Source organism: Capricornis sumatraensis, chromosome 4 (assembly GCF_032405125.1).
Source record: "Capricornis sumatraensis isolate serow.1 chromosome 4, serow.2, whole genome shotgun sequence".
In the NCBI taxonomy this organism is placed as follows: Eukaryota; Metazoa; Chordata; class Mammalia; order Artiodactyla; family Bovidae; genus Capricornis; species Capricornis sumatraensis.
In genome coordinates, this window is record NC_091072.1 from 50,755,181 (window position 1) to 50,782,940 (window position 27,760).

A 27,760-nucleotide genomic window follows, 5' to 3' on the forward strand; every position below is an offset into this window, starting at 1 on the left:
AAAATGTTAATTGCTCTGAGAAGTCATATATATTTGTTTCAAGATATGCTAAAAAATCAGCCAAATAAATCATTTTCATAATGAAAATGCATGCATATGATATTTTAATTTAAAAAATAATCATCTAGTGAAAGGGAACTTTAGAAAGTTACATAAGCTAAGATGGTCTAAACTATAAAACATAAAAGTTGGGGAAAAAAAATCCATTACCAGTTATTAAGGTTTTAAAGATGACTTGCTCTCATATAAGTTACACCCTCCCTATGTTTGCCTCAAGAAGTAAATATTAAGTACATAAGAGAAGCTCGCATTTGAATGTCTTACGTAAAGAAAAACAATGCACATGGTGTCTCATGTTAACATTTAATGATAAAATATAAATAGTATTAAATGTACTTCTAAAATGACAAAACAATGAATTACCACAGAGAACACTAGCCAAGCCAAGAGAGTGTTGATATGTCATGAAAGATGGAGCGGAAACTCCAGGGTGCTAATTTATCACTCAATATACAATGCTCCCTTTCTATCAGATTTCCCTGTTTGTCAATCAAGTTGATGATATAAATATTTAGTGTTCTAAATAATTTATGATTGTAATACCTTTACTGAAATTCCATACTAAAGACAAATTTCCCAAAGGAAAACACAGTCATATATGAAATAAACCCTTAAAAATTAGGATCAAAATCCAATCCATTATTTCTATTTACCATCTGACTCTGAAGTGGCTCGGATGATCAAATAACTGCTAGGTAAGGGCTGAGTTATTGATCCAACTGCTTCACCTTTTGGACCCTTAAAAAGCAAAATAACAATTAAATGGTGTATAGTATTATGAGATTTCAACTTTATTTTATTCATTATATCTGTAATAAACTAAGTAAGGCATAGATTATAATTTTTAAAAGCAAGCAAGCGTTAATTTCATGCTTCTTGAGAGCAAATGTCAAGCAGTCAGGAAAGCTTTCCTCTTCCACCAAACTTAACTTCCTTACCAGAAAACTGAATTTATAGTTAACACTTAATATTATCTCTGCAGATGGTTTACATATTTTTAAAAAGCCTAAAATTTAACATACTAGACCAAATTTTAATTTAATGGAGAATTTCCACACTACAAAAACTACTAGCTAAGAAATACTAAATTTCTGGAAGCCTAAAGAAACAGCTGGAAATATCAGAAAGAGAGAAATGAACTTTTACTAGGTCTGGGGAAAAATAATTTTTAAGTTGTCAAAGAATAAAACGGAGTTTAAGAAGCATACACCTCAGGAAGTAAGGAGGAACATTCAAAATGAAAAAAGTAGAAACAAATCAATATGATTTCAACAAATCCTACAGTATCCCCTGGGTGTTTTCAAATGGCTTTATAATTTACAGTCCAGTTCCTAGAACCACTATAGGGTAGGCCCATGAGTCAAACTGCCTGGGTTTCAATCTTGTATGACTCCATACTAGAAAAACTACTTAAGTAACTTCTTTAGGCCTCAATCTCTTTATCTGGGTAATAGGAGAAATTTGTATCCTCCTTACAGGTAGGAGAATTTAAAAAAAGATTCCATATAGTATGCTGAAAAGAGTCCCTGACACAAAGAAGAAATTTACAAACATTATTCTGTTCCTATTCATAGGAGTGACCACAGTCATGCTTTTTAGTTATAAAAGCATTAGAGCTCCATCTTCCAAGAAAGGTGCCTCTCAAGAGTAAATAAGACCCCTTCTGTTTACAGGCTTCCAGTCACAAGTTTACATCCCTGCAGGAAAGACCACCAAAAGAAAAGGCAGCTTCTGTTCTAGGGAGTCTGACAAATTGATCAAGAGAAAAACAGTCACAGTAAACCAGATACACTATTACAAAGCAAAGCTAGTAATTGCAAACTAAAAGAATAGTAGAAACAATCCCCACAGACAAGAGAGAATAGGGAACAACATAAATTTGAGAAACATTTTCTGGAGAAACTTTTAAGTTTGATCTTAATTAAAATAAAATACAATAAAAATAAAGTAAAAAAAAGTTTGATCTTAGAGGTAAAATGAACTAAGCACTGTGGTGCACATTTCACTGTGGGCAGAGACAGGAGGAGGAACAACGGGGCTGCGGACAGAAAGAAAGCTCTGGCAGAGGACAGCAACCGCTCGTCAGCCACTCACTGACGTGGCTCAGTTCTACTCACAGACTGTCACCCTTACTTTTCGCCTGTGTAACAAGTGCTTACTTACCTTCACTGCCCAAATAGACTGCTCCAGAGGATGGAAAAGTTTGAAACAGAAGCCATCCTTTTTTGATGGACGTTCAATGATCTCGCAGGCATTCAGAAGGACTGTTCCTACCCACTGACCGTTTTTCTGGGTTTTATAGATCAGCAGCACACCGGGTTTCAACACACACCACAATTTGGTCCAGCTCTTTAGGGTACCACGAATCTACAAAAAGATAAGTTTATTTTAAGAAATAAAGGTCTGTTTTTCTGCTTCACAAGGTACTAAATGAATAGAGGCAAATAGGGTATTTTCATCTAAAATTTTCAAACAATGTACATTTTAAATTCACTAGATGTATATTCGTTAAGCTACTAATTAGCCAGCACTACAAATAAATGTGAAAACAGCATGGCTGCTACTTCCAAGGAACTTAAATTCTAGTGGGAGACTGCATCACATCAACATTTTCAAAAGAATCCTAACTTTCCTGGCCAGGTCAGGGGCCATTAAAACATACTTTCCCAGTACCAAGATCTGGAGCTTAAAGATTAGTAAGTAGAGCCAATGTAAGTCCAAAGGTGTTTTCAGAATAGCAGGCAAGAAGACCTCAGTACTACTTGAACTGTCAAGGAAATACCACTAGACTCCCATTTTAGTAAGAGGACTTCCATGATAGATCTCACAAAGATTTTAGTTTGAAGGCTGTACCTACCCTTGGGGAAAGAGAAAAGCTTTCCAGGGCTGGGGTGATTTTTAGGTGAAAGCCGGGTAATGAAACTTTCTGAGAGTCAGGGTCTTACAAGATCATTCTCAAAGTTAGCATTAGTCTAAAAAATTCCTACCGAGTATCCTACAAATAATACTGATACAGAAAACAGAGTGACTAGAATGACAGAAATGGAAATAAAAATAAGTAGGAATAACCAGAGGCTAAAAGAATAAGATATGGAAATAGCAATATGTATGTTTTTTGGAAAATTGAAGCTTTTCAAATGACAACTTTTACACTAACTTTGTCTCATATCTTCACCAAAATGCATATACACCAAGTCTACAATCATACTAAATGAGAATTTGAACAGCACACAGAATATTTCTTCACTTCACATTGATTAGACTATGTCCTGTCACAAATATCATCACAAAGCTTTTTAAAAAGCACTGCTATCCGTATTTGATGTTACAGTCAAGAGAGCCAACATTCAGGTTCCTGCTCTCCCTTAAGATCAGAACACAGACCTTCTGGGATACAATTAATGGCTTCTTCGTCAGTGAAAAAAATCACCCTAGAGTTTTTTTGTCTTGCAGGCTTTAGGCAGGTGCACTCTGGGCTTTCCTATGCCAGTTGGTAGATATCCAGCAATCTGAATTCAAGACAATACAAACTGACCTTCAACCAGTCAGCCATAACAATAACAGAAGGATCTGTGATTGTGCTGAGTAACTCCTTTGTGGCTCTTTTCTTTTCTTCTCGGTAATTTTTCTTTTGTACCTATTTTACAGAAATCATAGAAAAATAAATAAAAAATTCATTAGAAACAGGCAATTTCTTCTCCATTTTTTAACTTTATGGAATGTAAAAATTTTACACTGTAAAATAAAATTTTAAACCTCTTTTAGAATTATAGCATCTTAGGACAGAAGAGCTTTTTTTTTTTTAAAGAATTTTACCCTTTTAAAGTTACACAATACATGAATATAAACTCTTGGTAAAAATTTCAACAAAACAAAAGCTAAAAACCATTTTTAATATACCTTCTCCTATTCTGATGCCCAGAATTGATCACTGTTAACCTGCAGGAAAACACTATAATGTTCAGGAAACTATACACTCAGGTCTTTTCAAATACATAGCTTTTGTGTTTGCTTTTGCTTTTTCTAACACATAAAAAAAGGTTCTCCAATATTGCTTGGAGTATTTCAACTCTATTTCCATTCTTTGCCTACCTCATTCTTTTAACTGCTACAAAGGATTCTTCCTATGAATAAAACAATAAGAGGTAACATTTACTGGACACCTTCTGTGTACCTGTCCCTACTATAAGCACTTTACATGTATCACCGCATTTAATACTTACAATAACCTTGGGAAGTAGGACTATAATTCTCCTTATTCCCTAGATGAGGAAACCTGATACACAGAGAGCAGACTGCTCAGTGCCACATCGCTGAGTCGTGGAAGCAGAATGCAAACAGAAGCAGACTGGCCCTAAAAGACATGTCTGAACCACCATGCTACGCTGCTCCTATTATTTTTCTTAATATACTCTCTTGCTGATGGTAATTACTCTGTTGTCAGTTTTTCATACCACAGCAATGCTATAACTATTTAGGATTGGCAATCTTGCTCTCTTTCCTGACACTGATACATAAGATATAAATAAATAATTAAGAAACCACAACAGTGAAATTAATACATTCAAATTATCAAAGTTTTACCCTTCCTAAGTCACTTCTCAGATACTCTGGGAAAGCAGTAGTGGAGCAGTCTTATTATTTATTACTTTGCGTTGCTTATGAATAGAAGATAACCTTTCAGTGATTTTTCCTAAAGTAAAACACAAAATTGTCCTAGTTGCACTTAATGGTAAAGAGACTACATACACACAACAAAATTTTAATAATTACACAGTAAAAAAAATATTTAGACTTTGGTCTTTATTAACGTGCATAAGTGAATTAACAGATTTAATACATGATTATAAATGTAAATGCATAAGGGATCAGATATGGAAAAGGGCGGGGGGGTGGCAAAACAGACTGTATGGGAATCAAGAGTCAATCAGAAAGCATGCGCTCCTTAGCTCCAGGGTCTGTGGCCATTCTGGAAGGCACGTCCAGTGTTACCCATTTCTTAAGGGAAGCTAGAGACCTGGACCTGTAATTGTTGGCTCAAATGTTTAAGACATTGTGTAGGTCACACAAAATGTATCTACCTGTGGACCAAATTCAGCCCATGACCTAGCAGCCAGTAAACGCTAAGTTCAAAGGGCAGAGAGCGTCCCACCAGGTGTTCCATAGCACACCTGTGCAGACATCCAGTCCTCAGCCCCCCTCCCACGGAGGGCAGAGTAGCGCTGGGACGTCATCAGAAAGCCCTTTCAGCTGACTCCAGCATGCCACGCAAACACAAACATTAACATTTTTTTTTCCTTTAGGAATACAAATACTTCTTTCTTTATCTTACTAGCCCACTTTCAAAAGCACAGGTAAAGCGTAACATTAGTTATAAAATAACTGTGGAAACTAACCTTGAGAGATTCCTTTTTTGTAAGCTTGCTTGAAGCTGAACTGTCTTTCTCTGAGCCATTATAAAGTTTAGATTCAGACTAAACCACACAGGCAGGAAGAAAAGAGAAATAATAATTAAAACTGTCACTCATTCTCCACATACATATGGCACATAAAACTGATGTTCAAATTATGTTTGTGACCTTCCCATTCACTACTGTGATTTCAGGCAAATACCAATTTCCAAATACTGATTTTTCTTATACAGTACTTGGGTTTGAAAACTAATCCACATTAAAGCCACAGAAACACAAAAATAAAAACCTGTCAATAAATCAGCGTACAATGTAAGGTTAAACAAGATCATTTGAAAATCTCTGCATTCTGTTTTTCAGAGTACTTCTAAAGAATATAGTTATTTTATACAAAATAATTCTTAGGACAAAGTCCAAAGCAGTGTAATTTTTTAGACTGAAATATTCTAAAAACGAAAAAACTAGCAAATTGCTGCAAACACTGCCCTGTTACTATTCCTTCTCCAAAGGGTGTAGATACAAACATCTTTAGAAACTAGTACTGAAATACCCTAATTTGTATAGTGTTTAAAAAACAATATTCCCAGCACTTCTTTCTAACTATCCAGTGCCTCAAAAAATAAATATTAATGCCTCAAACTTGTTTCCTGATTTTGCTTATACTTGATATTTCAATTTGATCCTTGTAAGAATCTTGAAAAACAGGCATTACAAGTGGTTTTATCTCCATTTTACAAATCATGAAAGGGAGGCTCATGGACATTGATTTTCTAAATAATCAATCAATAGCAGGGATCAGAACCTAGTGCTGTTAATCCAGTCCTCTTCCAAGGAGACGACTTTCTTCTACCAGAGTAGAAGAACATAAAACTAAAAGCTGCTTCTATAAATACTGGAACAATAAAAGTGAACGTATTCCTTCACTGTCCTATGAATTTCATTTTTATCTGTTGTTAGACATGGGAGAAGGTACTTCAAGTACACAGCATTACTCCTAGGGCCAAGAAAGTATATGGGACTTGACTGAAATGGTAGCTTTCAAGTGTTTAAATGGCCAGATCTGCATAATATCACTAGATGTGATCAAGGAGGAAGAACACTGGGAAATAAACTCCCTCACTCAATTTGAAGAACCACGAGCACAGCACCATGCCTGTTCAACAGCTGCAGCCAGACAGCACCTGGGCTAATTTGGGCTTTGCAGGTGGCGCGAGTGGTGCGAACCCACTTGCTAATGCAGGAGACGTAAGAGGCCTGGGTTTGTTCCCTGGGTCAGGAAGAACCCCTGGAGAAGGGCATGGCAACCCACTCCAGTATTCTTGTCTGGAGGATCCTATGGACAGAGGAGCCTGGCAGGCTATGGGCCATAAGGTCGTGAAGAGTTGGACACAACTTAAGTAACTTAGTAAAGCAAGGGCTCAATGAACACCTTCAGAATTATCAAAATGAAACTAGCATTGGCAGTTCATCTCTCTTAAAAAATGCCTCTGCTATTTAGTACAAAATACAAATTATTATGCTGATGGTAAAATAAACGGCTGAACTGGAAGGGAACTGCAAACTACACTCAATGTAGAAGGTGGGGATTAACCTAATTAAATTTTTGTTAAAGTTACTCCTTTGAGAACTGCACTTGAAACATCACACGGCTTACTTTCATGATGACAAGATATACTGTGATATCAAAACCATTTCACAAAAGTCATCAAGCCAAACAGGTTTCTGTCCTCTCCTTGCTGCTGGAAACTCAAAGATGACACAGCTACTGTCAGAGGAATATAATGGTTTCTATTTCCCACAGCTTAATAGGGAATGTGTATTATAATGTATTCTTTAGATACTATTAAGTAAAGAATTTCCATAGTATTAACTTAAAAGTTAGTGAAAATGAACGGTTGTTTGACTCTTCACCAAGTAGTATAATAAATACTTTACGTGTTCTGCCTCTTTCAATCCTCAAAGCCACCTTATGAGACAGTAGCAGTTTCTTCTGCTAATTAGGAAACTAAGACTAACAGATTAAACAACTTTCCAAAGTCACAGAGCCATAAGCAGGTGACCTGGGATGTGTACTCTGCTGGCCCAATTCTCAGTGCCATGCTCTTAGCCCTCTCACTACATTTATTGCTCATCTTTTTACAACTATTCATACAGAATCTCAGGCTCAAATTTAAGACTCATCTTTATGAACAACAGGAAATCTATTTCCCTAGACATGACAAGATTGGCTTGGAGGTTCCTAAATGATTCTGGTATCTAAGGGACCAGGAGGCCAAATGGCTATACCAAGAGCTTGCTAAATTACAGCACACATACTTCAAGAAATCCTGCCATACAGTGAGCTAGTTTGGGGGAAAGAAAAGAAATCCAGTGACCAAGTTCTATATTCTTTTCAACGTAATACTAAGTCTCATGAATCAACAAGTTACCTTTTAAACATCAAGAATCAGAAACTGTTTTTATTGGAAACATCTTATTAAACTAAGTTTCCTTCTTTGATAACCTTACTGACCACTGTCTTAATGATGACATTGGGCTGTGTGACTATTGGAAACATCTTATTAAACTAAGTTTCCTTCTTTGATAACCTTACTGACCACTGTCTTAATGATGACACCTTATGGGCTGTGTGACTATGGGAAGATATTCTCTTCCAGTCTAATTGCCTTATTTATAAAATAAGGATATTCCTACTAACTCATAGCGTTGCTTTGGGTAATGAGGCAGTGTGCACGATGTGTTTAACACCGTACTTGATATATATTGTGTTTCAGATTTGTGACTATCTCCTAGATTGCAAGTGTTGACAAAAATATAATCTTCAGATAAATGGAACATTAATATAACTAGAACACTTTCGACTTGCTTTGAAAACTAAAATACTGTAGACATAAGAATAATAGCAATAATGATGTTACTATGATTCTATCAGATATTTTGGATTTGGAAAGGTTTTTTTTTTAATGTCCAAGTAAACATATTTTTTATAGCAAGTGATAGATGACTTAGCAAACCTTCAGGCAAGGAGACTGATGACTGGAGAAACAAGTCATGAGATCTCAGCTCAGAAACTCCTTATCCTTGTAAGAGGATCCTTTTACCCCACTAGAAATATTATTCATGCTGGCAATTCCTTTCATTGAGACAGACAATTACAAATCAATTTTAAAATGCTAAAAGGAAGAGGTGATCTGATTAACTGCCTTCTTCAATTCACTCATTTACAGGATGCATAAGAAACAGGAACTGCTTTTATTTCTAAAATGGTAGGGGCTAAGGTAAAGAAGGGTTGTGCCGATTGGTCTCAATTATGTATTTCTAAGAAATAACACTTAACTGCAAAATCAATTACCTAAATGACAGTATTGATACTTTTTGCATCAAATTCATTAAAGTATAAGGTTAAAATTATTTAATGGCCTCAGTTATACAGATCAATCATAGAAGGAATAACAAGATTGCTTTCCAAAGTTACTTAGGTAAGAACAAAATCTTCCTAATTTCATGAGAATAAGGCTTGATATAAATGCATACATTTTAGGATTCTTCCGAAAAGTAATAAAGTAGAATATATGTTAAACTATTCAAGGACAAGCTAGTGACTGTATCTCTTAAGGTAACAGAATAAACTGAGATTAAGAATCAATAAGATTCAGCTCTTGGAAAACAAAACGAGTACAATTTTACTTACACTAAATAGTTACCACACCAAGAAGCCCATTCATTCACTGTAGTTCTTTATTCAAAGGAAGGAAAATGAGTTCTCAAACACCTATTATTAACCAGGTACTTTGTCAGGCACTTACAGTATCACAATCTGTGAGTTAGATTTTATCTCCTTTGTACAGAGAAGAAAACTGAAGCCACTGTGAATTCTAGCTCTAACACTTTGACCCTTGGAGAGCTATCTAACTTCTCTAAGCTTCATTTAAAAAATGGGGCCAATAATACCTGTCTTCTAGTATTGTTAAGAGAGTTAAAATGACACTTAGCAAGCTCTTAATACAAACTAGTTATTAATATCATTGTAATTAGCAGCTAATAAATCTTAGGCAAAGTATGAGAATCAAGATTCAAACTCACTTTTTTAACCTTAAAGTAGTGAGTGCTTGGTGTCCAGTAGAACTTTCTGAATAACAGCAATATTCTATATCTGAATGGTTAAATATGGTAGCCACTAGCCACATATGGCTAGTGAGTTATTGAGATGTGGCTTGTGCAACTGAGGAACCAGATTTCTAATTTTAAAGCTCATATACAATTCAGTGCTACTACACTCGAGGTGCAGTCTAGTTTCCTTGTTTTTCATGAATCCGCACTGCTTCCCTTTCCAGGCTCCCTCTCCTCCCGACCCCTTCTGCCCCTCCCCCATTCTCCTGTTAGGAGACTGGGAGGCTGTGGCAGGTAGGTATGGAGTTTAGGCTTCTGAGTAGGAATACCAATTAAACATACATTCACCAATGCTCGTATTAACTGCGTGAAAATAGGTTTTTAAAATTCCATAAATTTCACTGCATTTCAAATCATGGCAGAACCAAGATAAACTATCTCCTTGTTAATTACGCATCTTACGTAAAGTGATTAAGGCATTTCTCATGTATTTCTCTTTGTATTTTATACATACAAAGTATGGCACTAAACTCTCACCTTATATACTTTTACCCATATTAAATAGAGGATGGACTTTTATGTAATGAAAAGTTAAGTGTGAATAAAATTTGTATAACACATCACGGAATCCTCTGACTCAACCACTCTTAAGAACAGAACAAAAAATGTCCAGTTTTACAAGCAAAGCCTATTCTAAGAACAGCAGAGAATTCACTAGCTTAAGAAACAGATTTTCTTAGTCATTGAAGTTTGAGTCCATAAACAAAAAAGCTTCTTCTGCTACTAAACCTGACCAGAGATAAGTCAAAAGTCAAATCCATTGACAAATTATAGAAAATCTGGTGAATTACAAACCCATAGGAAAGCCTATGCATCACCCAGCACTTCTCAAATTTGAATAGTACTCTTAGAGAAAAAATTCTCAACAGACCTAAGAATATATGTGTTAGTCACTCAGTCGTGTCCGACTCTTTGTGACCCCATGGACTGTACAGCCTGCCAGGCTTTTCTGTCCATGGGATTTTCCAGGCAAGGATACTGGAGTGAGTTGCCATTTCCTTCTCCAGGGGATCTTCCCAACCCAGGGATTGAACCTGGGTCTCCTGCATTGCAGTCAGATGCTTTACTATCTGAGCTACTAGGGAAGCCCAAGAATATATACAAGGACCCAATCTGAAAACTACTAATTTAAGGAACTCTGTTTTATTCTAAGAAACTGGTTTTCAGTTGCATGCTGCTATAGTAAAAGATATTTGGTCTTTAACTGTTAAAATGTACATGTTTTTGACAGTCATTTGAATGAACCCCAAACACTTAAAACTTAAAAAACAGAAAAGAACCCTGACTGTTTCTCCAGACAGAAGCCTCAGACTTAAGTCTGAGATGTGTGCTGCAGCAGACACACCAGTACAGTATCACTCAGGAGAGAACCCTGGTTACCAACTGGCTATATTTCCGAATAACCAACGCATCTAAACCAGCCCCAGGGGAGTGTTCCTTTTCTCATAAATACTACCTGGTTTAGATATACCAACATAAATACATTCTGTAAAAATCTGATAAGATTTTGGTGTTAGTTCACTCATCTTAAATGTTAGAAAAATATTATGATCATATACTTGAGGACAATATGCTTACCTTGCTCTTTGACATAGAAAGTGAAGATTCATCTTTATTTTGAGAAACATCTTCCTTTCCTCTTTCAAAACCTTAAAATACAGTCATTATTTCAGTATTACCACATTTGAACATATACAGGTAATAAAAAGCAAATACACATAAGTTATTCAGTTTCAAATATACATTATACAATATGTGATGTGTATCAGTGCAAGAAACCTAGATTCAACATACAGCTTTAAACTATTATAGTTTAAAAACTACTTGGGGTCATCTCTAGTAATTCTTTAGAATAAATCAAGGCTTACAGAGGCGCTGGTGTCTTTCCCTGAACCCATCAACATAAGATAAATGCCTCTTTTTCCTGCCTGTTCACTTGGAATGAATTCAGTGCTCACAGAATGTTTATTTCAGTTAGTTGTTTTCTAACAAAGAACCAACCCAACATACTTTTCATACCCCTTGTCAAACTGGAAAACAACTCCAGAATTGGTGATAAAAGACCACTAGGGAAATGAATCTGAATTGAGGGACAGACTTAAAAAAAAATCTAACAATGTGCTTACTGTGAGAATTAAATGAGGATGCCTAGAAAACAATTAGCATAGCATCTGCACATAGCATATATTCAATATAGGCTTCCCTGGTGGCTCAGATGGTAAAGCGTCCACCTACAACGTGGGAGACCTGGTTCAATCCCTGGGTTGGGAAGATCTCCTGGAGAAGGAACTGGCAACCCACTCCAGTATTCTTGCCTGGAAAATCCCATGGACGGTGGAACCTGGTAGGCTACAGTCCATGGGGTTGCAAAGAGTCAGACACGACTGAGAGACTTCACTTTCACTATATTCAATTAACATTGACCCTTAATATTATCATTGGCATGGACTCAGTTCAGTTCAGTTGCTCAGTCATGTCCGACTCTTTGCGACCCCATGAGTCGCAGCATGCCAGGCCTCCCTGTCCATCACCATCTCCAGGAGTTCACTCAGACTCACGTCCATCATGTCAGTGATGCCATCCAGCCATCTCATCCTCTGTCATCCCCTTCTCCTCCTGCCCCCAATCCCTCCCAGCATCAGAGTCTTTTCCAATAAGTCAACTCTTCACATGAGGTGGCCAAAGTACTGGAGTTTCAGCTTTAGCATGGACTACTGTTATATAAATTCTAAAAGGATAAATATGAGTGCATTGGGATATATGCACACATCTTTCCAATCATGCCACATTAATACAGCACTATGTATATGCATTAGTCACTCAGTGGTGTCCAACTCATTGAGACCCCATGGACTATATAGCCTGCCAGGCTCCTCATAGAATTCTCCAGGCAAGAATACTGGAGTGGGCTGCCATTCCCTTCTCCAGGGGACCTTCCTGACCCAGGTATTGAACCCAGATCTCCCGCACTGCAGGCAGATTCCTTACCATCCTAGCAGGGAAGCCAGTACAGCACGATGCCAAAGCAGTCACGAGTTAGTGTCGTATGGGTATAATCAGAGAAACGCTAATGCTGAGACTTGTGTGGCCGCCGTAAGTGCAGCAGTGCCCACTTTAATGAAGCTCTTTCTACTTTTGTGGACAAGCAGCATTAACTCTTCTCTACAACCATTTGTTCTGAGTCCAATAAAGCCTATATAATAATGCATAAATAATCATTCATAGAGCAGTGCTTAAAAAGTTACCAGCAGTATCAGTGCCTGAAGCATTTAAAAATCATTTCTAACATATCAGTGAGACCACTTATTCTGTATTTGACTTATATTAGCTAAAACAAATCCATTCTATTTTCTTAATTCAATGATTTTGCCAATTTTTTTCTTTTCTGTAATATGAAAAAGAAATCTTTTTGTTTCCTTTTCCATCTTTGGTAAGGAGCAAGATCAGGCAATTTTAAAGTTGAGGAGGGGAAAAAAAACCTTATTAAATCTAACATGGAATTTTAAATGAAACTTACCAGAATTTGAAACTTTAGTGTAAAGCAAATCAAAGTTACATAATTCAGCTTAAAAATTCTAAAAATATTTATTCAGAGTAATAAACATAGGCAATTCTTAATACTAATGAATTAACATTAATTATTTCAAAGATCTTCTAAATATATGTATAAAAGAACAAAGATTTTCTAAAAATATAATTATGAATGGAAAAAACATGATGTCTTCCTTTATTTTCATAAGAACAAGACTATTACTTCAATTTCTCCAGTGAGGTTTTGGTTTCAGATAAATCTATATCAATGCATTTATTAGACTAATAAAATGGCTACTTCACTGTATCTATAGTCACATATTATTTTACAAACATAACAGGAAATTAAAACAAAGTTATAAATCTGAATAAACCTTTTTTGAACATTTAAATATGTCTTACAGAAAGTTTCAAATACTGGAAAAGGACACACAAAAACAAGACTAAATAAAAATCCCCCAAAAAACAAAAAGAATAGGTCACTCATAAACCTAGGTTGTATATTATGTCAGACCAATAAATGAATACCATTTTAAAAGATTTTCTATACCTCAGACTTGCAAATCATTATTTTAAAAGGCGGCCCTGATGACTTCCGCATTACTCAAAATTATAGCAGATTAAAAAAAAAGGCTAAGTCCGGTCAAATACTCTGAGTTTCAGCTAAGTGCAAATAAGCAGAAGATTACCATAAAATGCAATGATCATATGCGTGCACATATGCTAAGTCGCTTCAGTTGTGTCCGACTCTTTGCAACCCTATGGACTATAGTCCAAAATGTACAAAAGCCTTAAAAAAGAAGGTACTGTCATATTGTACAGTATGCTTTCAAGGATAATTCCAAGGTAAGCAAAGCAAAACGCATCATATGAAGGACTTTTTCTTTAGACTGCATAAACATGGCTCCCTAAAAATGAGCAAAATAATATTTATCTTAAAATGTCAGTCATGAATGTACTGTATTTATTAGAAGCCAAAAAGGGCTCAGCCAAAATATTTCTTAGAGTTGTATTTATTTTCCATGTGTGGGGATCTAAAATTACTTTAAAATCACTCCTTAATTTTTTTATTGTGACATTTATAAATAAAATCCTGAAGCCTACAATACATTATTGACCGTTATCAATAAAATGCATGGGTTTCCCCCCTGGCTCAGCAGTAAAGAATCCACCTGCAATGCAGGAGACGTAAGAGATCCAGGTTCGATCCCTAGGTCAGCAAGATCCCCTGGAGGAAGGTATGGCAATCCACTCCAGCGTTCTTGCCTGGAGAATCCCACGGATAGAGGGGGCTGGTGGGCTAGAGTCCACCGGGTCACAAAGAGTCAGACATGACTGAAGCAACTGAGCATAGCACACACCCCACAATACATTACTGACCATTATCAGTAAAATGTAGAACAGTTTCAGTTCATAACTTTTACCAAGTTTGCTCATTAGTGATATCAGGCAGTAAATTCTCTTCCTGCTATCCTCCTCACTGCTACCATAAGATAGAAACCTACATCCCCACCCAAATGGCTAAGATTAAAAGGACGAGGACCATCAGGTAAGACTATGGCACAACTGGAACTCTATTCACTACTGACGGGAATGGCATGATCACTTTGGAAAGCTGTTTTACAACATTCGCTAAAGTTGAAAGTACTCATATTCTAAAACAGAGCAATTCTGATCCTAGAAGTACTAAACAGAGATGAGTGCGTTACACGGTCATTAAAAGACAGGTACAAAATGTTCACAACAGTTTTATTCATAATAGCAAAATCTGGAGCCAACTCAAACAACTATTGACAGTAGAATAAATGAACACTTTATGCTCCAGTCACACAATGGAATGATAAACATCAATGAAAAAGAACCAATCACCACTACACAAAAGAACAAACAGAATACTGAGTGAAGAAAGCCACATCTCGCCATCAAAAAAAAAAAAAAAAAAAAAGCACATACCATATAATTCCATTTATATAAAGGTCAGGAACTAGCCGAAGGAAGTGGCAACCCACTCCAGTACTCTTAGCTGGAAAATACCATGGGCAGAGGAGCCTGACAGGCTAGTCCACGGGGTCACAGGAGTCGGACATGACTCAGCAGACTAAACAGCAGCGAGCAAACCTAACCTATGGTGGCAGGGGTTGGAACAGCGGTGGAGTTTTGTTAGGAGACTGACTGGGGTCTGGGCCTGAGAAGATTTTCTGGGGACCTGGAGAGTGGCTACACATATGGCTGTGTGCTGTGCTGTGCTTTGCTGCTCAGTCACATCCAACTCTTTGTGACCCCACGTACTGTAGCCTGCCAGATTCCTCTGGGGATTCTCCAGGCAAGAATACTGGAGTAGGTACATAACTAGAAATTCAAAAAGTTGTGCAATGAACCATGTGTAGGTTACGCCTTAATAATTTTTTTAAAAATTCATACACACTTTACTAGGTCGCTTTGATCATGTCTGATTCTTTGTAGCCCCCCAGGCTCCTCTGTCCATGGGACTCTCCAGGAAAGAAGACCGGAGTTGGCTGCCATTTCCTCTTCCTGAGGCGGGGATTGAACCAGTGTCTCTCGCGTCTCCTGCAGGTGGGGTTTTCACTACTAGCGCCACCCTCTTTCCTTAATCTCCCAAAGTATTAGACCGCTCTCACTATGGCATCCTTTCTTAGTCTATATCCCTTTAACATATCCTGCTCTGGGCTGATTCTGATTCTTCCATCAACCATGATAATTAAGAAGATAATTAACATAATATTAATGAAAACAATAAAGTAACCAGTATCTGTTTGTAGGAACCCTTGCAATTTTAAGATATGATGATAATTTCCCCCTCAAACATCAGGTACATTCTATATAACTGAAAAAACTGAGGCTTACAGAAATTAAGTAATGTGACAAACATCAATAGGTGCCAGCACCAGCGCGAATTTAAACTTAGGTCTAACTTTAAAATTCATGGTGTTTCTGGAATGTCAGAGTGCTTCTCTAGATTTAAGGCCACCGTCTTCTGGGAGGTCATGTTTAGACTGCATAAACACAGTCAGCTGTCTCCTCTGAGACACAGCACTTGGTACATTTGCACTACTCTATTTATCACAAAATATTTCAATTGTCTGTTTTCATGTTCGCGTCCCACACTTGACTGGGAGTTCCTGAAAAGAAGGGTCTCAATTCTTATTCATCCATTTAAATTTTTGATAAACTGATCCAAAGATTAATAAAAATGGACTCTACTTTTACATGTAGTGGCTTTTTAAAATATGGGAAATACGCATACTTCAGAAACATACATAAAACATAAAAACATAATGTAATGAATACAGTAACTATCTGCATAACCACCACCCAAATCAAGAATTACAGAATTGTCGCCATCCTGTGAGAACCACTCCCTATGCCACTCCATGCCACTCTTGACCCTATCTACTCTTCTTTCCCTCAGAAATAACTACCTTGACTTTTACGATTATGTGCCAGCATGCCACAGCCGGCATTTCATGCATCTTCACTGCTGATTAGAATCCTATTGCATGACTATATTACTATTTATCCATCTGCTTGTGTTGTTGCTAGTTTGTCCCTCTTAAAATATAGGTGATACAAATATTGTTGGCAATGCATCCCAGTAGACATATATCTCTAAGGTTTAAACCAGAAGCAGAACTCCTAGGTCTGAGTACACATGTGTCTTTAAGAACACCAAATTGTTTACCATCTGTTTACTTTCCCCCAACAGTGTATGATAGTTCTGCTTTTCCGACATCCATGGTAACATCAACATTGACAAATTTTTTAATATTTTTGCCAATCTATTGGGTGTGTCAATGGTATATCAGTGAGGCTTTAGTTAGTGTGTTCCTGATCACTAATGATATTGAGTACTATCTCATATATTACCATTTAAATTTTCTCTTTGTGAAGAAACTCTTCAGTACATAAAAAAAAAAAAACTCTGTCCTTTTTCTTGATTTATATAGGAATTCATAATGTTTTCCAAATATTGGTTCTTTGCCAGTTATATTTATTACAAATATCTCCCCACTCTATGGCTTGTCTTTTAATTCTCTGCATGGTCTCTTTAGATGAATGTCTCTTAATTTGAACACTGTCAAATGTAACAACCTCATTCTTTTAACAGTTAGTGCTTTTTGGGTCTCAAGAAAATCTTCCCTAAATCTGTGGGAAAATAGCATGAAGATATTTTCCAGTAATATAGTAGTAAAAGTTTCTCCTACTAAATTCAATGGAATGTGATTTCTGAATAAATTAGTACATTGTCCCTAACTTCTTATTAACAGATGAAAAATGCTATCATCACTGATAAGATATAACTTTTTATATACCTCATTAAAAATTGGTTCAATAATGTTTAGATATAATAAAGCAAATTTTATACTGCTTCAGCCTTGTTAAAATCAGATTACATACACAGTATCTAAAAATGTAGATTCGGTAAATATTTACAAATATAGAATTACTGCATTAACTAAATTGAACACAGGCAAGAATTAAGAAATTGCACAAGAAAAAAAATTCGGAGAAGTCAAAATATACTAAAAAGATCTAACTATATAGTAAAGCTTCTACAGAGTGTCTGTAAATTTCTTTGTTCAAAGTTTATTTCAATTTCTAGGTACATGGACAAAGGGTACCATTCTGTTTTATAACTCTATCATACAGAAAAAGGTCATACCAATTTGTTCCTTAAGGTAGAAGTGACCAAAAAAAGGGTGGGTGGATTTTCCTAAGGAAAATGAAAACTAAAAGGGGTTGTGGTCAAAGCAGTGAAACAAAGCTATCTTTAAATATCACTAATGTATAACCTCTCTTTCTCCAACGCTGTCAGATAAAAACAATAAACTGCCCCATTATTACTTTTAACTTAAAAGAGCCACTTCTTTGAAGTACCTGATTCTATTCAACTATTCTACCTAGCTGATAAAACATATTAGAAAGCGCTTTTTATCATGGCTGGTTTTACTATTATTGTTAGTTGTATTAAGAGGACTGTGGAAGCATCCTTACGAATATGACCTTATCTAGTTCAAGAATTAGAAAACAAAGCTAAACATCTGCTTTTCCACTAAAAGAAATCTATCTGGATGACCTTCAATATTCTCTTTGACAGAAGAAACTCACAGCTCTGTCTTAAATTAAATGAAGTAAAAACCAAACTTCTAAAACGTTAAGTTTTCTATTGTTAAGTAAGGTCACCTGATTATTCTCTACATTAAGTAGACTCATAGCATGAAGGTCAGCAAGCTTGCTGGCTTAAAAAAAGAAAAACAAGGAGCCAAACACAGAAATGGAACAAAGTCACATTGAAAAAGCAAGTAAGTATCCAACAACATTAAAAAAAAAATTGTTTGTTGTATTTTCAGAGTCACTTCTGAACAAAGACAAATGGTAAAATTTACACCATTATGAGAACATTAAGAAAGAAGCATGATAGTAATCATGCTACACTAAAAGACTCAACACGGATTATGAGTGCTGTTTAAAGCTTATGTTACTCAGGCAACAGTTCAGCACTATGGCTTCCAATATTTTCAAAATACCGTTAGAAAAGAAAATGAAGTCAGTGAATTTATAATAATTTATTTAATTGTCCAAGTAACACTGTATCTCAAGAGAATGTATGTCCGACCTATCAGCATGAGTATTAACAAAAAGCTAAGAAGAAAGGCTAGTGTGAAAAATGAAAATATAATTCGAATTTCACAAAATGAGTGTCAGAAAAATACATAAACAATTAAAACAACATCAGCTCAGTCAATATTTGTCACGAGGATTAAAAGAACATTTTTATTTTAAAAGAAAAATATAACCTTAAAAGAGTAGATATGATTATGTAGCAGTTTAATATTCTGAAAAGAAAACAAAGATTGCTTATATCTTAACATCTATATCCAAATATTTGCTACAATAAATCTTTTTCAAACAATAAAAGATCAGTTAACAGCTACATCTCATTGACCAATTGTTTAACGTCTAAATCATAGCTGTCAAATGTCTAATTTCATTTAATAAATATTGCCCTAAAAATAACATTTTCTAAGTAAAAACTGGTCATACATAAACACATTTAACAACATGAAGTAAGGCATTTCAAAAATTAAATTACACAGATAACTTCATGTTAGTCAGGACTTAATCTATTAAAGCATAAACTAAACATCAATTTTCACAGTTACTATTTTGCTTGGGAATAGTCAAGCAAATATTAATATTAAATATGCGGGTTTCATTTGCAGAAACTTCAGAACAATTGGTTTATTTATAGAATTTTATCTCAACTCTACAAAGGGCTTTATTTTTATCAAAGGGTTATAATATTTATTTCAATAGTTAAAAACTCATGCTATAAGCACTCAAGATTCATACTTCATTGAATCACTAGCTTTCAAGTTCAAGCATAAAGAGAATGTAAAAGAAAATATGGAAAGCCAAGCCATATAGTAGCAGTTACTAAAATCTAACCTTTCACTATAGAATTGTTTTGTTTAAAAGAAAGCAGCTTTAAGATATTAAGATGTCTAGTTTATTTTAATGAAAAGTCTATAAGAAATTAAGAAAAGAATGCAAGATTAAACAAACAAACCTGGCAAAGAAGGAGAAAGTTCATTGTATCCTCCAAATGAAGCGTTCCGGACAAGCTTTCGGCCATCAATTCGTGGAGGAAATAAAACAGGCGAAACCACAGTACAGGAAGAAAACCTACGTTGTTGTGAGCTGTCTTCTTTCATGGCTTAAAAGGCCTATGTAATGTATACACTCACCCAGAAGGCTAATTAGACCAGTATGGCAATAACAGGCTTTTCTTCACATCCAAATATAGCGAACCCACCAGCACAAACAAAGGACACACACATTTAACAGCAAAGGAGAAGGACCAGAGACCGTCAAATCAGCAATAAACAGATAGAGAAAGAGGCTGACAGAAAAGGCATTAAGCCATGCTGCTGGGTGTTTTAAAAGAAATGAGCTGAAAAACAAGAAAGGCTATTCTACTGTTTTACCTTTTTATCAAACCAGTAATGCCCTGCACCGAATTACTGCCTTAGTAAAACAAAGCAAGATTAATACTTAGAGATTCAGGATGAAATAATACACTCAGTTTCTCTCTTCTCAAAATACGCAATCCTCTTCTCATACTCATTATGCTTTTATAGTATCTGCCACACTTCCCACGTCTTCCAATTCTTTCCAGTTTTTGCTTACTTTAAAAATGGATATAACACTTGTTTATCTTTCCTGAAGCTTCTAGATTTATATCTAATCTACTGCTTGCTTTAGCTATGATTAAGAATTCATAAGGGAAGATATTCTTTCAAGTACATTTTTGATGGATTCCAATGGCTAACAGAGAATAAACACTTAAATTTTACCTCTAGTAGAGATACATGTGTCATTAAGACACCGCTAATGCAAACCATTAACAGAAAAGATTAAAAGGATACCACTAATAATGCTGTATGCTCCAATGTTTCTCTGAAAGAGATGCTATAGTTCCTCTTCATTACATTTAAACTTTTCAAAAGATATCCTCAACCAATGAATATTTTACACTTAAAACTCTTATTTAAAAAATGCAACTTTATTATCACAGTAACAAATATAAATATCGTTTTTTTTTTTTCCCCTGGGTTAAAACTAAGTGACTAGGATAATCCCATATCATTAAATCTAACAGGAAAGTACCTCTAGCCAAAATGATACAGTATGTCATCTCTTTATACCTAATCTTTAAAATTCCAAGAAGACTTTCCTAGTTATATTAAAATGCATTTACTTTACTGTATACCTTAACTAAAGTTAAAAAGCTTTAAGTCAGTTATTTTCTTTATATACCCTAGACTGATTTTTCTAACCACAGGTCTTTCAACCTGGAAACACAGCTTCTTAGACAACAACTCAATTATAGCTGACTTGGTGGCTCACTTTTATAGGCGCCTTACTGTAAGATCTCCACCTCCTTCCTCATTATGCATACACTTCAAGGCTGGCTCTCCATTCATACACAACAGCATCCCACAAAATCTAAGACTATTTCTCTTCAAAAGAAAGGACATTTAAACAAACTTAATTTCCTGCACATACTATTTCTTTGGCAAAGGCATTTAAAAATCAGTTAGTGATAAAAATGGTTTATGGTTGATAGCCACAACTAGAACAGGTTTTGGGTTTGGGAGTTTTTCCCCCACTTTTCTCCCTTGTCATGAAATATAAACTGCCATTTAATATAGGCATCAGAGAAATACTTATAAATAATTCACAGTGTTGCCTACCTCTTAAAGCATAAAGAATATAACACCACAAAAGGCATTTATAGTGCAATGGTTAAACAGAATTTGAAATTAAAATTGCTTGGGTTCAAATCCTAGTTCTAATCTAGTTGGATAGATTAGAGCCATTGACTTAATTTCTCTGAGTCTCTTGTTTTCTCATTTATAAAATTTTAATAACATTATCTATATTACAGGACTGTTACAAGGATCAAATTGGATAATAGATGGAAAATCAAGAAAGATTCCAGGTTAAAATGGTAGAATCAAGATAGTGACCTAGTAATGTATTTTCTCCTAAAATTCCGACAAAATTTATAGGAATGGAGTATTTTTTTAGAAAAGCATACACAAATGTGGGTATGTATTCCACAAGTATGCATCCAAGAGAGGACACGTTAACACATAAACTTGCCCCTGGAAAGCATGAGATGAACTTGCAGCCACTTGTCCTGCAGCTTCAAGAAAGCTGAACCACACATCAGTGGCAAAAACTGAGAACCAACCCTATGATAGCAAAAAATCCTTCCACAGATAATTAATAGCACCGAGATTAGGGATCAGATAAGTTACTGATATCAACAATACTGGAACCAGGACAAAAGAATAGGCAATGTCTTCAAAACTAGCAGGAAAATGACTTCCAATTCAGAAGTAATGACATTCAGAAAATGACTTCCAATTCAGTCTAATTATCAATTACATATTAGGGTAAAATAAAATATTTTTAGATATGCAGGGTCTTAAAAACTTACTTTCCATGCATGTTTTTAAAGAATTTACTAGGATAATCATTCTTACCTAGGGTTCTACAATAGAATTAAGCTTAATGAACTACAACATCCACTCTTTAAAATGAATTAACTCTTTTCTCCCATGTATCTATTCTGGCTCTTACCATGCACCATATTCTTGGGAGAATTGAGAAAATATTCACCTATATTATTTGTTATATGCCTTCCTCATTTCCCTCTCAGGAACTCCCTTGAGAAAGAATATATACTCTACCAAAAAGTGACAGCAACTCAAGGATACACAGAATAAAGGAAATTAAAAGATGCTTGCTTGTTGGAAGAAAAGCTATGACAAACCTAGACAGCATATTAAAAAGCAGAGACATTACTTTGCCAACAAAGGCCAATCTAGTCAAAGCTATGATTTCTCTGGTAGTCATGTATGGATGGGAGAGTTGGACAATAAAGAGAGCTGAGCACAGAAGAATTGATGCTTTTGAACTGTGGTGTTGGAGAAGACTCTTGAGAGTCCCTTGGACTGCAAGATCAAACCAGTCAATCCTACAGGAAATCAGTCCTGAATGTTCATTGGAAGGACTGATGCGGAAGCTGAAGTTCCAGTACTTTGGCCACCTGATGTGAAGAACTGACTCATTGGAAAAGACCCTGATGCTGGAAAAGATTGAAGGCAGGAGAAGGGGACAACAGAGGATGAGATGGTTGGATGGTATCACCAACTCGATGGACATGAGTTTGAGTGAACTCCAGGAGTTGGTGTCGGACAGGGAAGCCTGACATGCTGCAGTCCATGGGGTCACAAAGAGTCGGACACAGTTAAGTGACTGAACTGAACTGAGAATACAGGAAACAGGTTACTCAATATAAAGAGCTGTCATCATCAAAATGTCTCCTCCTATCACTGCACTATCTCTTCTTGACCCAGAGACAAATTCTGTGAGATTTACCAACATTCTTTTCTGATGTTGACAGGTCCTGACAGTATGCTGATGTTTATTCTCTTTCCCTCGTCCCTTGATGTATAGGTAAACTGAGGAGACTTCAAATACATGGAAGTGTTTTTTTTTTTTTTTTAACTTTATTTTTTAGAGCAGTTTTAGGTTCACAGCAAAATTGAGAGGAAAGTACAGGCATTTCCTGTACCGGTAAATGTATTTTGAAATTCCCTAACACTAAAAAGAACTAATACCTCTGAATATATTATCTTTGGTCTAGGGGCTCTTTCCATATTAAAATGGCAGATATTTGGGCAGAGGCAAAAACCACAGCATGTACAAGACACAGTGACCAAAACCATCTCAAAGAAGAAAAAAATGCAAGAAGGCAAAGCAGTTGTCTGAGGAGGCTTTACAAATAGCTGAGGAAAGAAGAAAAATGAAAGGCACGGGAGAAAGTGAAACATATACCCAACTGAATGCAGAGTTGCAGAGAACAGCATGGAGAGATAAGAAGGCATTCTTCAATGCAAAGAAATAGAGGAAAACAGCAGAATGATAAAGATGAGAGATCTCTTCAAAAAAATTAGAGATGTCAAGGGACAATTTCATGCAAGGATGGCTATAATAAATGACAGAACCTGTAAGAACCTAACAGAAGCAGAAGAGATTAAGAAGAGGTGGCAAGAATACAGAGGAACTACAAGGAAGGCCTTAATGACCCAGATAACCATGATGATATGGTCACCCATGACAGTGTGGTCACTGACCTAGAGCTGAACATACTGGCGCATGAAGTCAGGCGAGCCTTAGGAAGCATTACTGCAAACAAAGCGAATGGAGGCAATGAAATTCCAAATGAGCTTTTGAAAATCCTACAAGATTAAGAGGAACTAAAGAGCCTCTTAATGAGGGGGGAAAGAGGACAGTGAAAAGGCCAAGTTGAAACTCAACATTCAAAAAACTAAGATCATGGCATCTAGTCTCATTACCTCACAGCAAACAAAAGTGGAAAAAGTGGAAGCAGTGACAGATTTTATTTTCTTGGGCTTCAAAATCACTGCAGATGGTGACTGCAGCCAGGAAATTAAAAATGCTTGCTCCTTGAAAGGAAAGCTGTGACAAACCTAGACAGCATATTAAAAAGCAGATATACCACGTTGCGGACAAAGGTCCATATAGTCAAAGCTATGGTTGTTTCAGCTGTCATGTACAGATGTGAGTTCAGTTCAGTTGCTCAGTCATTTCTGACTCTTTGCAACCCCAAGGACTACAGCACACTAGGCTTCCCTGTCTATCACCAACTCCTGGAGCTTGCTCAAACTCATATCCATAAAGTCGGCGATACCATCCAACCATCTCATCCTCTGTTGTCCCCTTCTCCTCCTGCCTTCAATCCTTCCCAGCTCAGGGTCTTTTCCAATGAGTCAGTTCTTCGGGTCAGATGGCCAAAATATCGGAGCTTCAGCTTCAGCATCAGTCTTGATTTCCTTTAAGGTTGACTGGTTTGACCTCCTTGACGTCCAAGGGACTCTCAAGAGTCTTCTCCTACACCACAGTTCAAAAGCATCAATTCTTCAGCAGCTGGGCCATAAAGAAGGATGCTGTGCTTATCACTGAGCCGTGTCCGACTCTTTGCAATCCCATGGACCGTAGTCCACCAGGTTCCTCTGTTCATGGGGGTTCTCCAGGCAAGAAGACTGGAGTGGGTGGCCATGTCCTCCTCTAGGGAAATCTTCCCGATCCAGGGATCAAACCCAGGTCTCCTGAACTGCAGGCGGATTCTTTACTGTCTGTGCCACCAGGGAAGCCCTGAAGCAGGCTGGGTGCCTAAGAACTGACGCTTTCCAATTGTGATGTTGGAGAAGACTCTTAAGAGTCCCTTGGCCTGCCAGGAGATCAAACCAGTCATTCCTAAAAAAAAAAAAAATCAACCCCGAATATTCACTGGGAGGACTGATGCTGAAGCTGAAGCTCCAATATTTTGGCCACCTGATATGACGAGCCAACTCCTTGGAAAAGACCCTGATGCTGGGAAAGATTGAAAGTAAAAGTAGAAGGGGGCAGCAGAGGATGAGATGGTTGGACAGCATTACTGACTCAACAGACATGAGTTTGAGCAAATTCTAGGAGATAGCAGAGGACAGAGGAGCCTGGCATGCTGCAGTCCATGGGGCCTCAAAGAGTCAAACACAACTTAGTGACCGACCAACAACACCAACAAAACCCACAAAAGGCCATAACAGAAAGAATCCCTAGATTCTCCTGCTGTGTGCCCAAAGAAAACGCCCAGCTTCAGTTTTCCTTTCTATAGAGCCAAAAGATTAGGACTGGAGAAGGCAGCTCACTGTTCATGTTAGAACTCTAATGAGCTCCCTGGACAAATTCCAGATCAGCTTTATTTAAAAACCAGATGACTGGCAAACATAGCTGATATTTTGAAATAATCTAATTCAGTAGCTGGAAAATCCACTTAAACCCTATACAGTTCCATATGCACACTCAGGATAAAATATATTGGCTTAAGTTATTATATTATAAGAACTATATACTTTAATCTTGAATCTCAAGATAATTAGCAAGGTTTTAAGAGATTTAAAATTCTTAAAGCAGCACGAAGAATCAGGAAAAGATCAAAATACTAAAAACAAACATCAGTCAACAAGAATTTAAGAAAGTATTATACCCAAACATGAATAGAACCACCACCTTAAAAAATGAACTAAATATCTGACAGTGGTACTATACAAACTCAGCAGTGTTTCCTTACAGAGCACAAAATTTTAAAAATAACATAGTTATTTATTATTAATTAAGCAGCTCAGTTTTAGCAAACAAGTCTATTAATAACCTTTCAAAGGACATACAATTTGAGATGGCTGACAATGATTTTTGCTTTAAAAAAGGAAACAGAACAATAAAGCTCTCAATTTCCATCCTCCAAAGAGACAAAGTAAGTTCTTCACTGTAATTAGTAAAATTTCACTAATGAGTGTATGGCTTGAAAAGCACACAAAGCGATTTTCTTTATCTCACATTTCCTCAGAAAATAACTCTTGTAGATTCTCAGTACTACATATGTTCTCAACAGCACATGCAAATGCACGTACAAAATCAAAAGGATGGCTTAAGATAATTTTAGACTGGAGAGCATTCTTGCCTATATATCCATACTCACATCAGCAAGTATAAGACAGTACTTTCCTTTGGGTGGAAAGCTCTTTGTAACTATTTGTGTATATCAAATAATCATCCATTTAATAAAAGATGTGATGGGCATCTACTTTGGGTTAGAAAGGTTAAGCACAGGACAGTTGTGATATAATAGCCCCTAATTTCTGCTCTTATTGAGCTTTCAACATGTGTGAGCACATGGTCGCTAAAAGCTGACTGAAACTCAGGGTCTATTCCCACAAAACAAATGCTAAATGAGGTGCTTAGGTTTCTTTCTAAGACTGTTCACAAGAATCTATTTAACTGAAAAGGTACTAAGAGCATCTATGAATGTAACCTTTATTAATACTATCTAAGAATTATACAGTAATAAGTTTTCAAAAGTGTTTTCACATATGTTCTCAATAGATCCAAAGAATAACAGTATCTCAGTTTTACAGGTATGGCTCAGACAGTAAAGCGTCTGTCTGCAATGCAGGAGACCCAGGATCGATCCCTGGGTTGGGAAGATCCCCTGGAGAAGGAAACGGCAGCCCACTCCAGTATTCTTGCCTGGAAAATCCCATGGACCAAGAGCCTGGTAGGCTACCGTCCATGGGGTCGCAAAGATTTGGACTTGACTGAGCGACTTCACTTTCACTTTCAAGCTCGGAGGCATGGGCTTCCCAGGTGGTGCTAGAGAAGAATCCGCCTTCCAGTACAGGATAAGTAAGAGATAAGGGCTCAGTCCCTGGGTGAAGATCCTGTGGAGGAGGGCATGGCAACTCACCCAGTATGCCTGCCTGGAGAGTCCCATGGACAGAAAAGCCTGGTGGGGTACAGTCCATGGGGTCACAAAGAGTCGGACACGACTCAAGCGACTTAACCCGTACACAAACTCTGAGGCATGCAGGCTCAAAGTCACACAGTAAATGAGCAATAAGCCAGATGAGAATCCAGCCACGGGAGCAGTGTTCACTTTCCCCCAAATCCTCATTCTGCTTTCCCTACGCCTGCCAACACAAATGCCAGCATCAGGCAATTTTGTGGTAGGGTGAGACTCAAAGAGTGGGGACAAAAAACAGCATCCCAGGGTCTGTGGTAGGAAGGGATAAAGCGAGAAATATCTTAATGACAGTGAAGAAGAAAGGAGAGCCTACAGGACAGAGACCACTCAACTGGATCAGCTTTCACATATAGACAGGGACACTTCGTAAATGAAGGACACAATTCAAAACTTTAAACAACTATTTCTCAAAAAATTTTCCACTAGAAAGCTGTGCAAATATCATGCTAGAAAAAAAACTACTACACTTTTTCCTTCTGTATAACTGAGTTCTCAAAACATAACAGATAAAAAAAATTCTACTCCTTTCCAGCCTTCTCTTCAAGAATGGGAACCATGTTATAAGACAACATTGCTTACACATTGTTCTAGGATGGCAAGAACGAATATCGATTTCTCTCCCTTCTCT

General features: G+C 36.6%; 1 protein-coding gene across 2 annotated transcripts in view; it reads right to left on the reverse strand.

Annotated features, from left to right (window-relative positions):
* The window catches only part of OSBPL8 (oxysterol binding protein like 8), a 73,670-nt gene that overhangs the window by 31,119 nt on the left and 14,791 nt on the right, over positions 1–27,760 (reverse strand). Inside the window, exons 1-6 of one of the 2 annotated variants that reach the window (XM_068972231.1) lie at positions 19,762–19,906; positions 11,220–11,290; positions 5,457–5,534; positions 3,596–3,697; positions 2,224–2,427; positions 714–798 (exon numbers count right to left, since the gene is read on the reverse strand). In XM_068972231.1, the coding sequence (XP_068828332.1) occupies positions 714–798; positions 2,224–2,427; positions 3,596–3,697; positions 5,457–5,534; positions 11,220–11,290; positions 19,762–19,906 (685 nt within the window). Of the gene's footprint in view, positions 1–713; positions 799–2,223; positions 2,428–3,595; positions 3,698–5,456; positions 5,535–11,219; positions 11,291–19,761; positions 19,907–27,760 lie in introns of those variants that run through there. The other variant, XM_068972232.1, reaches the window with a different exon arrangement.